Source organism: Maniola jurtina, chromosome 2, assembly GCF_905333055.1.
Source record: "Maniola jurtina chromosome 2, ilManJurt1.1, whole genome shotgun sequence".
NCBI lineage: Eukaryota > Metazoa > Arthropoda > Insecta > Lepidoptera > Nymphalidae > Maniola > Maniola jurtina.
This window is the reverse complement of record NC_060030.1, coordinates 1,251,451-1,270,260: the sequence shown is the minus strand read 5'-3', so window position 1 is coordinate 1,270,260 and position 18,810 is coordinate 1,251,451. Positions and strand designations below refer to the sequence as shown.

The 18,810-nt window shown below is 38.8% G+C and overlaps 1 protein-coding gene across 1 annotated transcript; it reads left to right on the top strand.

Moving 5' to 3' along the window:
• The first annotated feature begins 15,597 nt into the window (after nt 1–15,597).
• Nucleotides 15,598–17,436, top strand: LOC123870779 (protein lethal(2)essential for life-like). The gene is made up of 2 exons (XM_045914195.1): nt 15,598–16,071; nt 16,489–17,436. The coding sequence occupies exons 1-2, from the start codon at nt 15,755–15,757 to the stop codon at nt 16,691–16,693; spliced, it is 522 nt and encodes a 173-aa protein (XP_045770151.1). The 5' UTR covers nt 15,598–15,754; the 3' UTR covers nt 16,694–17,436.
• Nucleotides 17,437–18,810: the final 1,374 nt, after the last annotated feature.

Here is an 18,810-nt window from a genome sequence, read left to right as displayed (position 1 = left end):
GTATATTGTGAGAGTTTTATGTTTTTTAGGTACTTTTTCACGCCCAATGACTGAATTGATTTGCCTAGGAATGAAGATAGCTTATAGAAGCTTGAATCTTTTTTTTTTTTTTATTCACTATAGGCAAGCGCTTGACCACAATCACACCTGATGGAAAGTGATGATGTGGTCTAAGATGGGACACGTTTACCTAGAAGGTGCCTATTCACTCTTGTTTTAAAGATACCCGGATTGTAATTGGTAGGAAATACAGATCGCGGGAGAGTATTCCAAACCTTACTTAGCCATGCGTATGAGGAATGAAGACGCAAAACGTTTCGTGCGTGTAGATGGAATGTCGACGACATAAGGGGCTACTTTTTACCCCGGAGAATCAAAGAATTTTTGTGGTATTTTTAAAAAACCTAAACCTATTCCAGATTTAGAATTAAGTAGGTACCTAGGTAGACACTTACAAGGTGAGTGTATTTCTCCCTATAATTTCTAATGTGTAGTAATAGATACAAGTAGATACCTACCTCCTTGACATAGCGCTTCACATGCGCTTGACTGCATAATATTGCAATCCAAATTAGGCGAGTAAATACCTAGGTACCCATTCAAAGTGACAATGAACTCGACTTGCTCTGTCACTATAGGCAAGGCATAACTTGCATGTGCCTGCATAGTCGAAAATTCGTCTTTATTCACTTCTAAAAAGGTTGAATTTGGTTTGAATTAAAAGAAAAACATAGAGGGACCCTTAAGGGGACGGTATATTCCAGGTATAATTTCAAATCTAGAGATGGCGATACACATTGTATCGGCATCTCTCTTAGACGCCCCTGAACCGGTTGCGCATCGCCACAGTGTAGATTATTATTTTCACATCGCTCCTGCATTTAATCATTACGTCACCCCACTTCAGTGTTTACGATGGAGTAAAAAGTCAAGTTATGTATAAGTTTAAAATTCAAAGTTATAGTGATAAAAAATATTTATTATGAAATAATTAAAAATTTATTTAAAAAAATTAATCTGTAGGTATCATCAGAATCGATTACATTCGACTTCGCTGGGTTACTTTATTGTAATATATAACATTGCGTATCTATAAAAATATGTGTACAAGTTAAATATTGTTTTATATACTACTAGAGGATCCCTGCGGCTTCGCCTGCGTTGATTTCGGTTTTTTTTGAATCCCGTAGGAACTCTTCATTTTTCCGGGATAAAAAGTAGCCTATGTCCTTCTCCGGGATGTATCCCAAGTCTGTACCAAATTTCATTAAAATCGGTTCAGTGGTTGGGCCGTGAAAACGTAGCAGACAGACAGACATACTTTCGCATTTATAATATTAGTATGGATTTTAATGCACACTGTTGCCAAGTTACTATCATTAGTTAGTAAACAGTCACTGATAAAAAAAAAACAACAATATTATAATGTACTTTTATTGTTTTGTCAACAACGAGAAATAATGAATGAGATCTATTTACAATCATGCTAATAGGTGTCTTTTTCAACCTGTATGCTTATTATAGTAGGAGATTTAACATTTCACCAACTTTCATAGAATGAGATCACACACACACAGTAACATTGTAGCGAAGCAAGCACGAAGTACCCGCACCGACGAGATATGATGGAAAATTCCAGCCACACAGCGAATGCACGATCCGTCTGTAGCGCAGCAAGCATGAAGTACCCGCACCGATGAGATATGATGGAAAATTCCTGCCACGCCGCGAATGCGTGATCCGTCGACGACACCGCGCTGCCCTCCCGCCGACCGACACCCGCGGGCGGGTATATAACGCCCGCGGCCGCCGACTGCAGTCAGTCGTTCTGTGGACACTGTGTCGGCTCGCGGGAACTCGGGCAGACGCAACCACAGGATAGACGCTGGAGGTGTTGGAGTACGCGGCAACCCGTTGCCCCGTAACCAGCTCCGCCGTCTCTCCCCTCGCGCGCGCGACACCCACCCTCGGTCGTCCGTTGATTAGAGTCCCGCGACACGTTAGAGTTCCGCACCGCTAGAAGGGTGGTAGGTTCCGTACTGTAGCATTTCGGGTCGCCGTGCCGATATACCCGCGTGTTCGATAACCACTGTAAATAAAACTAGTCTGTATCAAAATAAGTTAAGGTTGTAAATAAATAAGCACGTTAGATAGTAATCCGGGTTTTATTCCTCGAAACCCCCGTTCCCCGAAACCTCGATAGGGTAAATCCTAATCAATGTACGTGGCGGAGTAGCCGACGAACCATCGACTGCTTCACCACGTTACATTTGGCGCCCACGTAAATAACCCACCTGGCCGTCCGGGTTCCGCGTCGCGAAATATCACGCGTCAAGGTTCCGTATAAAATTGTAAAAATTTAAAATATCAGCCATCCGGGTTCCGTATAAAATAAATTGAAACAGAAACATTAGTTACACGGGGAAAGTAATAGCAACCGGGAATTTGAAAAGAAAAACGGATACAAACTCTTGCAAATGTCGGCTCGCGGAAATTCGGGCAGACGACAAGGGTGAATATCCGACCGGAAAACATAGGACACTATCTTAACAAAAGTTAGCGCGAATCGGATGCGAGTTCTTGGTCGGTCGGTCACGTGGCAATTCGGGCAGATAGAATCAAGAACAAGCATCCTACCGAAGGGATAACACGCAGAAAGGGGAGACGGACACAAAAACACAGATACACAATAGTCGGGAGACAAAGGAACCCCGGACCGTGTAATTTATAGTTCCGTTCCGTTAAAAATAAATAAATAGAAAATAAATTCCGTACCGTGTAAGGGAAATAAATATAAATTAAGTTCCGTACCCTAGAAAAATAAAATAAAGTCCGTCCGCAATATCTAACAAAACGTCCGACATACTGACAAACGAATAGCTCTGAAAGAACATATAACCTAAATCTTACACACGAGGAAAACTCGTCAAAAGTAAGACCAACCGGGCAAGTAGGATGCCAACATCTTGGATATACACATTAACTAAACAGAAATTACTCGAAGAACTAGACAAGAGGGATACCCAAGTATCGGCCACGAGCACGGTCGAGGAATTACGGAGACAGTTAGCACAATTAATAAGAACAGAGGACGAAACATATCAGGACGACACCATGGCAAAAGAAAACGAAACGAAAGAATTCGATAAAGCGATATCCCGCTGGAATATTAGGTTTGACTCGTCAGGAGACCCAGTAGAATTCCTCGAAAGGGTAGAAGAATTAGCCGAGACGCTGAAAGTAAACAAAGACAAGATAATACACGTAATGCCAAGATGCCTGCAAGGAAAAGCTTCGTTGTGGTACAGGAATAACAACCAATACTGGCAATCGTGGAACGACTTTGCAGATTGTTTCAAGCTATACCACTACCCAAGGAACTACGATAAAAACCTGCTGGAGACGATTATAAAAAGACGCCAACAACACAGGGAAACCTTTGTAGAATACCTGACCGACATACAGACACTGATGAGGCGACACGGAAAACTATCCGCGGAACAACAACTAGAACGGATATACGACAACATGAAACCCAACTATCAATATTACATCAAAAGGAAGGACTTTGATACGATAACAGAACTCATACAGTTGGCGGGAGACTACGAGAAAATAAACGCAGACCGATACAAGGGTGACGAAGGGAAACAAACATACCAACGCAGATACAACCCACCAGAACAAGGGGAACGAAAAGCAACAAGTCCAAGACCTGAAGAGCATAAAACCGAAGGGAAAATGATAAACCCGTACCCACCCAACAAACTGTTGCTGGAAATGCGGAAAGAAAAACCACACATCAAAAGAATGCAGAAACAAACAGGTTATATTCTGTAGCCGCTGCGGATCAATGGGGAAACTGACAAGAAACTGCTGTAAAGACAGACACAAACCAGAAAAAAAGAAACCACAAGCATACACGGCATGCACAAAAGCAGAAAAAGACAACAGGATATTCATGGAAGTAAAAATACAGGGACAGCCGTTCAAAGCTCTAGTAGACACAGGATCCACAAGCACATACATCAATAAAGAAATCATGGACAAACTCAAGGAAGACACTCATGAAACGATAAATAAAACAACGTCAATTAAATTAGCAGACGGATCCAAAGTTACAACGGACACAGCCGTAAACATGAAGATGGAAATAAACGGAAGAACAGTAATACACCAAGTTATTTATCTCCCATCGACGACAGTCATGATAATGGGCATGGACCTACTGAAAAGGTTAGGACTCACAGTAGGATGGCATACGACGACAGCTGAACAAACAAAAACTACACAACCAGAAACGCAAAAAGGGAACGAGGAAATCCTGACACCGGAACAAAAGAAAAAACTACAAACAGTTCTAGAGGAAGAGTTTGAAAAAGCAGACAAAAGCCCAAAAGGGAACACCTGGGTTGAACACAAGATAAAACTAAAACACAACGAACCGGTAAAACAGAAATATTACCCAAGGAACCCGAAAATGCAAGAAAAGATAAACGAACACGTGAATCAAATGCTAAGCGAAGGAATCATTGAAAGATCGAATAGCCCATACAGCTCACCAATAGTGATGGCCAAGAAGGATAACGACGAGTATCGTTTCTGCATCGATTTCAGAAAAATAAACGAGATAACGGAAAAGGACGCATACCCAATACCACAAATAGACGACACACTAGAAAAACTAAGCGCGGGAAAATACTTCTCTAAGTTCGATCTCAAAAACGGATATTGGAACGTCAAACTAGCAGAAACAAGTAAACCAATAACGGCATTCACAGTACCGGGGAGAGGACTATTTCAGTTTAAAGTAATGCCGTTCGGACTACACTCAAGTGGAGCAACATTCCAAAGACTATTAGACAGGGTAATAGGCCCGGAACTAGAACCAAACGCTTACGTATATCTAGACGATATAATAGTGTGTAGTAAAACGTTCGAAGAACACATAGCACATCTCAAAGAAATATTCAAAAGGATCACGGAAGCAGGTCTCAGAATAAATAAACAAAAATGCGAATTCTGCAAGAATCAAGTAGAATATTTAGGCCATATAGTAACAAGGGAAGGCTTGAAAATGAATGAGGGAAAAATACAAGCAATTAAACAACTCAAGGCACCGGAAAACGTCAAAGATGTACGACGATTTGTGGGAATGACATCATGGTACAGGAAGTTCATACCCAACTACGCAGAATTAACGGCACCGCTAGTGAAACTCCTCAGAAAAGACAAGAAATTCGACTGGGGAACAGAACAACAACAACAATTTGAGAAAATAAAACAACTACTAATACAAGACCCGATACTGACCAGAGCCGACTTCTCAAAACCATTTATCCTACAAACAGACGCCAGTGACACAGGGCTAGGCGCAGTTTTGACACAAGAAGAAAACGGGAAACAAAAAGTAGTTATGTACGCAAGCCGAACGCTGCAACTACCAGAGACAAGGTACACGACCACAGAAAAGGAGTGCCTAGCAGTAATATGGGGAATACGGAAAATGCGACCGTTCCTGGAAGGATACCATTTCACCATAATAACCGATCACCAAGCCCTCAAATGGTTAAATACCCTAAAAAACCCATCAGGTAGGCTAGCGCGATGGGCACTAGAATTACAGCAATACAGTTTTGATATAGTATATAGACCGGGAAAACAGAACGTAATAGCCGATGAACTGTCAAGGAACCCCGTATGTACAACAACAGTAGACAAAAAAGACTGGTACACAAAAAAAATAGCAAATGTCAGGAAAGCACCCGAGTTAGAAACAAATTACTGCATACGTGACGACAAGCTATACAGACGAATATTCAACCCACGATATGGGGGAAACTTAGACCCGACGACCGAATGGAAGCTATGTATAAGAGACGGAGACAAGGAAAACATCCTGAAACAAAATCACGACGAACCAAGCGCCGGTCACCTAGGGACAGCGAAAACGTTCAATAAGATCGCACAACGATACTACTGGCCCGGAATATTCAGAGATGTGGCAAAATACGTACATAGATGCGAAACATGTCAGAAACACAAAGGTACACAAAACAAAAACCGGGACTAATGTACATAAAAAACGCGGAAGAGCCGTGGGAGGTAGTCACAACAGACCTCATCGGCCCACTACCACGCTCCTCAAAGGGACACCAGTGGATCATCGTTTTTCACGACAAATTCACAAAATGGTCAGAAGTAAAAGCCTTGAGGACTGCAACGACGAGCGGGGTAGTCAACGCCCTAAAAGAATGCATTTTAACAAGATATGGGAGAATAAAAACCTTATTAACCGACAACGCAAAAACGTTTACGAGTAAACAGTTCGAAGATACCTTAAGGAAGTACGGAATCGAACATAAGTTAACCGCCCCGTATACACCACAATGCAACCCGACCGAGCGAGTGAACAGAACACTCGAAACAATGATAGCAGCATTCATAGAAAAAAAACCACAGAAAATGGGACGAGTATTTACACGAATTTAACTTCGCCTTAAATACTTCGGTCCAAGAATCCACCAAATATACTCCAGCATTCCTACTATTCGGAAGAGAATTACGGAGTATACACGATAACAACCCATTTCCCACACCCGCCTTAAGAGAGAAACAAAAATTAGAGGAAATCTACCAAATAGTGAGGAACAACCAAAGTGGAGCCTCAACACAACAGAAAATAAATTATGACAAAAGAAGACGAGAGTGGATACCGAGCATAAATGACCGAGTTCTAAAGAAGGACTATCCTCTCTCGAACGCAAGCAAATACTTTTGCGCGAAACTAGCACCTAAGTTCATAGGCCCATATAGAATTACGGAACGAAAATCGCCCGTAATATTTTTACTGAAGCACGAGGAAACCGGCAAAGCAGTAACCGCTCATATAAAAGATATTAAACCGTTCAACGCATGATATGCAACAAAATAAATCAGTACAATGGAACTACCACGCCGTTAATCAAAATGGACACCGAATACATCATAAGAAAGGGGGGAAAACACCGTGATATACGCTAAGATCCGTCCACTATAAAAGGGTAGAAAACACCCACACACCGAAACACCGAAAATATGAAGAATAGTGAACGCGAAAAGAACAAAAAACAGGGATCATAACTGAAACTACTTGTCCAGTGGAAAAGTAGATCACTGGCCACAAGAAGTAAATCAGAAACAACCCGTATCAAAAAATTCTGTTTTTTATAACTGTGACTTTTACAGGTAAAAGTCTCCATTCCCGGGAGGAGGATGTAGCGAAGCAAGCACGAAGTACCCGCACCGACGAGATATGATGGAAAATTCCAGCCACACAGCGAATGCACGATCCGTCTGTAGCGCAGCAAGCATGAAGTACCCGCACCGATGAGATATGATGGAAAATTCCAGCCACGCCGCGAATGCGTGATCCGTCGACGACACCGCGCTGCCCTCCCGCCGACCGACACCCGCGGGCGGGTATATAACGCCCGCGGCCGCCGACTGCAGTCAGTCGTTCTGTGGACACTGTGTCGGCTCGCGGGAACTCGGGCAGACGCAACCACAGGATAGACGCTGGAGGTGTTGGAGTACGCGGAAACCCGTTGCCCCGTAACCAGCTCCGCCGTCTCTCCCCTCGCGCGCGCGACACCCACCCTCGGTCGTCCGTTGATTAGAGTCCCGCGACACGTTAGAGTTCCGCACCGCTAGAAGGGTGGTAGGTTCCGTACTGTAGCATTTCGGGTCGCCGTGCCGATATACCCGCGTGTTCGATAACCACTGTAAATAAAACTAGTCTGTATCAAAATAAGTTAAGGTTGTAAATAAATAAGCACGTTAGATAGTAATCCGGGTTTTATTCCTCGAAACCCCCGTTCCCCGAAACCTCGATAGGGTAAATCCTAATCAATGTATGTGGCGGAGTAGCCGACGAACCATCGACTGCTTCACCACGTTACAACATTAAATTAAAATGGGCCTAAATAACCTTGACTTAAGGTCCTAAATTCAATTACACCGATTTTAATTTCTGGTTCTGTTTGACTGGCTATACATGAATGGATTAATTTGAGCTATAAAACAAGGCGGTTAAGGTCTATTTTACGTTAACGTTCTCATTATAAACCCCTATCTGCCAGTTTTGGTCATTACTGTGGTGACCATTACATTTGGCCTTGAAAGAAGATACTTCACATGGATAAAAGATTATAGCATGGACAAGTCCAAGTTTCTGAAATTTTCACTTATTGATAATGATAATACTGTCATTCCTAATTACTTACATTTATAGGTAAATCTTATATTTTCTATATCTTATTGCTATTATAGATGCTGAGATTAAAGAAATTACACTCAACTGAAATTCAATGAAAATATAGTTAGCACGGACATTACACAAGTAACTATTTATTGCATTTCACTAATTACCGAGATCGTAAAATCCTATTTTTCATATTTTTCATAGTAAAAAAATATCACACGCGCTAGGCGTGCAAAAACACCTGAAAGAGATTATATGCACCTGCAGCCATAACAGGATAACATTATAATATATTTCGTGTTGTATAAAAAGCTGTTTTGTTTATAATCCTTGTTTTTGTTTATTCAATATTACAGTCAAACCGGCCCGCTCGGAGCTAATAGCCATAAAAGTTAACTAATTAGGTGAAATATTCCAAAAGAGCATAAGTAGGTATGTACACATTCAATACGCTAACTTAACTGTTTACGTTAAGGTTCAAAGTCAAAGCGCTGGAGAAATGTTTTTATATGATACTGAACAAAGTCAAGACAGAGACTAAAATATTTTATAGCTTTTTTGTTATATTCAGATTCGGGCCATTGATTCAAATTTTAAATTTGTAGTAATTATTTTCTCTAATTCAGAAGCTGAGCTCTTTTTCTGGATGCCTATCATTAGGCATCCAGAAAAAGAGGTCATTACCTTTTCGCTAAAAGACAATTTTACGTTGACTGACATGAAAGCAAAGTGCCTAGTAAGCCAATAGACAATTCAGCTAGATGACATCAAAGCAGATTACCCAGTCAGCAGAGAGTCAACTTAGCTGTACGCCATAAAAACAGAATGCACAAGTAGCAAAACGTCTGGAATTGTGAATAGTCTGTATGATTAGAACACCTCATTAGCCAGACGTCAAATTACATAGTTAGATGACATAAACGCTGAATGAGATAGTATCTAAAACGTCTGGAAAAGTAAATAGTCTAAATGGTCTGTTGCTTGCTCCTTTTTTAATTTTTAACCAACTTCCAAAAAGAAGGTGGTTCTCAATTCAGCCTGTTTTTTTACCCCATTGCGGCAAAGCCTAAAGGAAGAGTTATGATTTTAGCAGTCTGTATATGTATGTGTGTGTGTTTGTATCCAGATTCTGTGTGTTCCACCGTAGCGCCGAAACTACTGGGCTGATTTTGATGAATGAGGTGTAAATCCGGGTAACATAGGCTACATTTTATACGAAAAAAATTGACCTAACGGATGTAATATGAAAAAAAGTGGGGGTGAAAAGGTACTACCACTAACTAACAATTGTGCCAGGACTGGTCCTGATGGGATTTTGAAGTTTGAAAAGGTGCAGTTGGTTCTCTATATAACGTAGACCCGCACTAAGACAGGATTTTGAGAAATTTGATCTGTAAATTGACCAAATTATCATACAACAATACTACTTCTCACGAACCTATAAAAGCTACGAACAAACGATTTCAGTAGTTACATTTTATTACTGTTCTTACCTTTCGATTCAAAACAAGAAAAATTGATACACTGATTTGGCATTCCAAAACGAAGCAACTCTCGTCCTAATAACAATTTAATGTATACTTTAAGAATAACTGCATAAGGTAAGTTTTACAACGAATATTTTAACATCGATATTTTAATGTTAGTATACGTGAGTGAGAACACAAAAGCCACAAAGATCCTTTGTATTGACAAAGGCAAACACAATAGGATCTTTCATTTCTTGTAAATTGAACTAGTTTTGTGAGAAAAAGTATTAAGTACGTATGAAATTTTGTTTTGCACATTTTCAACTTTTAAGCTGTGACAATAAGGTCTAAGTTGAAGGAATATTTAATAGTATGATTATTTTTTTGATCTATAAAACATTTATGACACTGCAATTTTTAGTCAAACTTATTATTGACTACTTAGTGACGTATATACATAAAAAAACCAGCCAAGTGCGAGTCAGACTCGCGCAGCAAGTTTCCGTATCCGTACTCAGGTATTTTTCCGACATTTTGCAAGATAAATCAAAAACTATTATGCTTAAAAATAAATTAAAATCAGTTTTAGAATGTTCAGGTAAAACCCTTTTATAAGATACCCCACTTGGTATAGTTATCTTACTTTGAAAATTGAAACACATTGTTTTTTAATGAACCCATAAATTCATGGTTTTTGCCAAATTTCATGATTCTAGGTCAACGGGAAGTACCCTATAGGTTTTCCTGACAGACACAACACACACGGACAAAACAGACTGACAGGCGGACAGATAGACAGACATACAGTTAGATAGACAGACAAACAGACAGCAAATTGATCCTATAAGCGTTCCGCTTTTCTTTTTGAGGTACGGAACCCTAATAAATGATATCATTGCATAGCAAGTGAAGAAACTAAAAATTATAGCACCTTGGATAAACATCTCGGACTTGAAAGTGGATGTCATTTTCATAATAATCATGATCATCATCATCAATGGTTCTTGATTCTTGATTCCTTAATAACTGATCATTCGCCAGTAATGTTGTCTTGTGATCTAAACATTTGTAACTCCAATGTTAAGAGCACTATAAAGCGTACAGATTTACCAGCTGTAATTGCAACATTAGAGAAAACTGATTTTTCTTTTCTTTTTAACACTGAGGAACCAGAAGCAGAGGCCCAAATTTTAGTAAACAGGCTAACAGCTATAGTCCAAAGCCACACTCGTAATGATTTAGTCCCTAAGAAAAAACAAATACTAAAACCTTGGATAACTAGTGGACTCTTACGTTGTATGCGGCATAGGGACAAACTATATCGTAAGTCTAAAAAGAACCTTAGCGACGACTTTCAAAAGAATGTATACATACGTTATAGGAATTTTTGCAACAACCTCATTAAAAAACTTAAGCGTGAATATGAACATAATGAATTCCTACAGGCTAAATCTAAGCCCAAAGCTACATGGAATCTTATTAAGCGAGTGGCAAACCTTGAAAAACACAAGAATAACCATACAGAGCTATTAAAGATTTCTAATGATAACATGAGTGCTGTTAACACTGTTAACAAATTCTTTGCCAGTATTGGTGAAACGCTAGCCGCAAAAGTTAAGGCCTCAAATAGCAGCTGTTACAACATCTCAATTAAAGATGACCCATGTTTCCAATCTATAACACAGTCTAATTCCATGGTTCTATATAACTGTGACAAAGAAGAAATAGAGAATATCATACTTGGCCTACGAAGTGGCTGTGCTACAGGCTGGGATGGAGTTTCCTGCATGCTCTTAAAACAAGCCAGACATATTCTATCACCTATACTTACGCATTTATTTAATTCGTGCTTCTCGAAAGGAATATTTCCAACGGTTTTTAAAAGAGCGGTCATTCATCCCATATACAAGAGCGGGGACAGAGACAATGTTAATAACTACAGGCCGATCGCTATCCTTTCTTCTCTATCTAAAGTGTTAGAAAAGCTAATAAATATCCGTCTTACTAAGTACCTTAATAAATATAGCATTTTGTCAAACAATCAATATGGTTTTAGGAGCTGTAGATCGACGGAGGATGCTATTATGGACCTTACTAGTACAATAACAGAGAGCCTAGATAAGAAAGATAAAGTTGTTGGCATATTTCTTGATATGTCAAAGGCCTTTGATACAGTCGCAGTCCCAATCCTAATTCATAGATTGGAAGAAATTGGAGTGAGAGGAGTAGTTCTTGATATCCTTAAGGACTATTTGAGAAATCGCTTGCAGTGCGTGAAAATCGGAAACGTCCTAAGTCAAGATGAAACGCTGACTTACGGAGTTCCCCAAGGAAGTGTCCTCGGGCCGACGCTCTTTCTCATTTACATCAACCAATTGTGTAAACTCCATCTTCCTAATGTTAATATATTTGCATACGCTGACGACATGGCTGTAATAGTACGAGGTAAAAATTGGACAGAAACTAAGTCAAACACGGAGCGGGCATTGGAAAAGATTATGATGTGGCTTTCTACTAATCTTTTGTCATTAAACATAGAAAAAAGTAAATATATAACATTTTCAATAAAAAGGAACTCCCAACCTGAACAATCATTTTTAATAAAAGCACACAAATGTGGTTTCAATTTGGCTATTTGTAGGTGTGACAATCTTGACCGTGTTAATTCCATAAAATATCTAGGAGTAATTTTGGACAGCACATTATCATGGGCTCCTCATATCAATAAGCTTGTTGGACAAACTAGAAAAATGATCTACGTATTTAGGAACCTAAAATGTATACTGGACATAAACACATTAAAAACCGTGTATTTTGCTCTCGTACAGTCAATATTATGTTACTGCATAACTATCTGGGGTAGTTGCGGGAAAACGTTACTTCTACGCTTGGAACGAGCTCAAAGAGCTGTTCTAAAAGTTATGTTGGGAAAACCAATAATATTTCCAACGCGTGAACTGTATTCACTGTGCGATGTCATGACAGTTCGACAACTTTACATTTTGCATGTAATCATACGCAAGCACAAAGAGCAGTGTTTTAACCCTGACCTTTGTTTACATAAAAGAAGGTTTGATAAAGTGTGTCAAATAAAACCATGTAGAACAGAACTTGCAGCAAGGCATTACAGTAAAGCTAGCTCGATAATATATAACAAAATAAATTACTACCTAAATATATATCCTGTTAATCTCAGAAGTTGCAAAATTCTTACGACTAAATGGCTAAAAACACTTTCGTATAGTGACACAGAAAATTTTGTGACTTTAAAATAATGTACCTATTAAAACAGATATACAGGCGCATTGTAGACACTACCGACATCACACTCACACACACACACACACACACACACACACACACACACACACACACACACACACACACACACGCACGCACGCACGCACACGCACACGCACACGCACACGCACACGCACACGCACACGCACACGCACACGCACGCACACACACACAAACACACATATTAATTTAACATAGCATGCACTGATTTTTAATATTGTTATAAATTGTTCTTTTTCCTTTCGAGTATCTAATTTTTGTAAATCTGGAGGTGGGCGTTAACAACTGCAACACAGTTTTGAAACTAATGCAGTTGTTATCGTACTTTACTGTTAAGGAATTGTAAAGAGCTCTGAATAAAGATTTTTCATTTTTTCATTTTTTCATCATCATTATGAGCCCGTGGATGTCCACTGTTGGACATGGGCCTTCCCTAAAGAGCGCCAGCCGCTTTATATCATCAGTCCATCGTGCTGGAGGACGTCCTACACTACGCTTGCTTATACGCGGTCTCCTCTCATCCTATTTTCATAATAATTAGTACTTTCCCCTAAAAACCTTTAAATTGATATCAATAAAGTTTTTTTTCCATCTTATCTTCTAATACTTATGCATTTTACAAGTTTGGTTTTTGATCTTTGAGCTACCGGGATAGAGCACTCAGATTAATTAATTTTTATTTTCAAATTATAAGTCCTGGTCTATAATGACCTAATATTAGCTTCACTACACTGCAATGTACTGTTTACTGCATTCTTTTTAAAATAATTACTTTTTTAATGTAATAAATGCACAATATAAACTTATCTTAAAATCTAGAAAAATCCTAAATAAAAATACTTTATAACATAGTACTGAATTTACTACTCTATGGCATTCTGTACAATTACAGTATGACAAAATGCTTATGAAACCCGAAACAGGTCCTGCCGCGCTGAGGCGACGGGTATGACTGACAAGATAACGTAATTACGGCCCATAAGACTCAACAATAGGGTCGAAAATTCTTTGTACTCGCTCTGTACGCGATTTGAAGAGAATAAGCGAGGAAGCGTGAAATCAAATAATTTAGAATATAATTTGAAATATAGCACTTACTGTGAAATGATCGGACCGAATTATTTATTTGATTGTTTTACACCTATGGTGAAAGTTACGTCTTTAAGAGCTTTGTCATTAAAGAGAAAAACCCAAAAGTCTAAGGTTTTAGACCAAACTTCTGATTTTTTTTCTATCGAGGAAAGTTTGTCCAATCATGTTTTAATCGGACCAAATCCAAGGGGATATAATGAAAAATATTATATATTAATTTCAAATTTTTCGATCCATGCGTTCCTAACTTAATTCCATTTTAGTAAACTTTAGTATCGACGAAAACGGAGGCCGCCGCGTTAACTTCAAGTTTCTTGAGGTAGGACCTGTTTAGGTAGACCTAGACCGTAAGTATAGTTTCAAGTACTACCTCCAACCTGGCAAGCTGCAAGGGGTTGAATTAAAAAAATGGATAGTCTTCACTTTCACCAATCTAGGCAGGTAGCTACTTAAATATCTAGATATCAAAATCTCTAGGCACTTAGTTTAACTTACACGCACTTTCGTACTTAATGTTTAAGTTTTGTAAAATGCAATAGGTATACTTGTACCCTATTAATTTAAGTACATTTTGTAGGTACATATTTACATACCAGTGGTACCCACTTAGGTAGGTACGTACCTACATAATACCTAGGTGCTAACAGGTATCACTTTACATCCTTTTAAACTAAGATCTAGTTGGTAAGTAGTCCATTTCACGGTGGTTATTTTTTTATTGGAACTTAATTTTTTGAAAATAATGAAAACAAAATTGAAAACACTGAATAGCAGCGCCATCTATGAGTGAATAGATGATATATGAAAGATAAAGAAATTCTCAATTCCAAACTCAATTCTTATTGCTGTTTAATAATCATTTTATTAATTTGTAAAAAAAAAAACAAATTACATTTTATAGCATCACGACCTTTAAGTAGTCAGTATCAACATTGAAATTTCTAGAATATGTACCATCGACAAAGGCGCCATCTGTCGTTGAGTGGATAGAACTAAAATAGCAGATGTTTGCAACACTAACTCACAAACCAAATAATTAAGCATTAAATTGAGTTAATCTAAGTATAAATTATTATCTAATTTAAATCTCTCTAGGTGCGTTATTTTCCATCAATGTATTGCTCAAGTATATTGTATTGCTTAGGCTCGAAACCCCTTGCTGGCTACTTAGAGATTTGCTTGTACGTGTTTTGAGGTGTAGGGGTATTTTATTGGAATAATATTATTATGGCAGTGGCGTCCCATATGCTTTCGCATGAATACCATGTCATAAACTAATTTAAATTTTGAAATAATAGATTTCTAATATTAGTACTATAAATAGACTAAGATCTTAATATAAAATCGGTAAGTAAATTAAAAGTTATTAATCAGTTTTACAAACCAGCACCAAAGGTTGACAACAACTGCACAATGCCGCGATCCGCGGCTGCGCGGCTCGCGTAAATTCTAGACGCAAGCTGCTAAATTTTTCGACATTTCTCCAGACGCTACTAGATGGCGTGCATTGTTATTTGAAAACTAGGCCTAACGTGCATCGGTAATACTAATAATTGATAATCAATATCACGAAAACCACCTAGAAAACAGTTTGCCACTGGTGATTTTAAAATTATTTATCAGTGATAAATTAACCAAAAGTTAATTAAAAATGCCATTTATTTTAATGTCGGATTGCCCCCTTAAGCGGACGGGCACGCCGCGTCATGCTGCACACTTTGCCGGCTTAGGGTTGTCACCGTCTCATGAAGATGGTCACTACCACTGTGGTCACTACAACCGACCGAACTTCGGACCGTGGGGGATCCAAACTGTGAACCAGGCCGGATCCTCGATTAAGCAAGATAAAGACAAGTACCAAGTTAATTTGGACGTACAGCATTTTGCACCGGACGACATTACTGTGAAGACAGCCGATGGCTTCCTGGTGGTGGAGGCTAAGCATGAAGAACGCAGGGACGAGCATGGGTAGGTATTTGTAGTATTGTCCATTATTACGGCAGACCTATACCTTGTCTTTATTTTTCATTCGTACGTAGTTAACATTTCTCGGACGCGTATGAAGCGATTTGCTTCCTCGTTTCTAATCCGAACCGCTAGTATATGGAACGCCCTTCGGGCATCAGTTTTTCCTTCCACTTTTAATATCCTCAAGTCAAGAGTGAATAGGCAATTTCTAGGCAAGCGTGCTCCATCTTAGTCTGCATCATCACTTGCTAGCAGGTTTGATTGCTGCCAAGCGCTAGTCTGTAAATCTTGACAGACGCGACAGACACACAGATAGCAAAGGGATCTTATAGGTATCTCAAGAGATACGGAACCCTAAAAAAATATTATCCTTACAATTATGTTCGAAAGCATCATATTTTTAGTTTTATTCTTCAGGTATGTCGCTCGAGGCTTCACAAGGCGCTATAAGCTTCCTGAAGGCATTGTAGAAGATTCTGTGATGTGCAAGCTCTCATCAGATGGTGTACTTACCATTACTGCATCTCTGAAGGCCCCATCAGCGGCTACTAACGAGAGGGTTGTGCCTATCGTCCAAACTGGACCAGTGGCTCAGCAATCCGCAGAAGAAAAGCAGGGCTAAATAATTTCAATGTCTATTTGTACCCTGTAGAAATCCTACCAACAACCTTAACCTGCAATCTGCAACTTTTATACCTTCTATAAACAACCTTCCCTTAGTGTCTATCCATATTATTTAGGTACTAGTTGCCCCACCGTGGCTTCTTACAGGAGACTTACATATTCCATGTAGAAATTTGAATAATATATTAATATTACAAATTACAATATACATATATTATATTATACAATATATTTTTAAATTTTATATTTTTTTTAGTTTTAATTTAGATTTAAGTTTGTTTTTAAGAATGAATTGTCAATTATTATACTTAGTACGTATTTGATTTGATAATAAAATTAAATTAATTACTACTTGTTAATGACAACTATTCACAGTATATAGACCTTTCTCGTGAAATGTTCTGAATGATAATTTAATGTTGAATTACACTGGGAAGTTTATGTAACAAATTTTTTGGATATATGTATTTACCGAAATGGAACCTATTACATAATAGGGAAGAAATTAAAATTGTATGAGTATAAAATCTACTAGCTACTAAGCTATTACACTGATCTCAAATTGTTTTGTTGTTAACCATGGAGAAGTTGGGTCCTCCATCTCTGAAATTATTACTAACCCTCCACACATAAAGATAAATCTTATAAGTTTTTGACGTGTGTATAAATGTGTGTGTGTATCTGCGTACCTATCTGTGTATCTGTCTGGACATCCTCGTAGCTTGTAAACAGATGAACCAAGTTTGATTTAGTATTTATAGTTTGAAAAATGATTTGATTGAGAGTGTTCTCAGAGTATGTATATTGTGTAATACTTCTAAGAGTATGTAATAAATAAATAAATAAAAATAAAATAAAAACCCGCCGAAAAGTATCGGCGAGAAAATCGTCGATTCTCGTCGATGTTTTCGGCATGAATATGGAGCCGGATTTTATTAGGTACTTTGCATGAACACGTTAAAATTAAATTGTAATGAAAAGACTTAACGCACACCCCTAATCTTAAGGTGAATTAAAATTCTAGGCCTAAGGTCAGTTACAGTGCTCCACCGACCGTCAGTGCGTACGTCAGTCGCGCTTGTCATATGTATGAAAATTCATAAACCGTACAGTGCTAGACCGACCGTACGCACGCGTATTTTGCTACGCACTGCGTACGAGGACCGTCGGTCGAGCGCGTGCGCATGCGTACCGTCGGTCGACTGACGCGCTATGTAAACAAATGAACGCGTTCAGTGCTGTACCGACCGGTGCACCGACCGCACGCATGCGTGTATTATTGTTGTCAAAATATCTACGAAGATAATATGCAGCAATTAAACTATTTGTAAACGCGTCCATACGTCTACGCCACGACTTTGTCGCTACGAAAAACATGAACCTTATCGATACTGAAAGCGACTGTACACGTCGGGTCAGTTTACTGGTACGCAGAGCACTGAATGATACAAACAACGGTCGGTCAATGCGCATCATCAGCACCGACGGTACGCACTGACGGTCGGTGGAGCACTGTAACTGACCTAAAGTAACCAAAATGATTACATTAAATTTCGGGACTATGTCCATTATCATAAATATATATTTTCATTTCAACCATAAAGTAGTTATATCATTATAATATGGTACTTATCACTTATGCCATATAAGTCAGCTTTTGTTTCTAGGGTTCCGTACCTAAACGGTAAAAACGGAGCACTATGTCACTCTGCTGGCTGTTTGTCTGTCTGTCCGTCCGTCTGTCTATCTATCCGTTCGCATGTCACAGGTCTCTAGCTCGTTAGCTAGTAGTAAGTTATAAACCTGAAATTTTGGGATTTGGTGTAGAAAACAAACCAAATGGATATGGATTTAATGAAAACTGCCATAACCCTCTCAGGTTAGCCCGCTTCCGTCTTAGACTGCATCATCACTTACCACCAGGCGAGATTGTAGTCAAGGGCTAACTTGTATCTGAATAAAAAAAACAACTAGGCAGTTATGCATTATACACTTGATAAACAGGACACATGAAAATAAATGATTGTTTATAGGTAAACACGTATTACCTAATATAGGTTAGTAGTTATTTTTTATTGTGCAATCAATTATTATAACTTCCCTAAGAGCAAATCT

Coding starts and splice junctions, on each gene's coding strand:
- LOC123870779 (XM_045914195.1), top strand. CDS start 15,755: ATGCCATTTATTTTAATGTCGGATTGCCCCCTTAAGCGGACGGGCACG. Junction 16,072..16,488: donor GAACGCAGGGACGAGCATGG/GTAGGTATTTGT, acceptor TTTATTCTTCAG/GTATGTCGCTCGAGGCTTCA.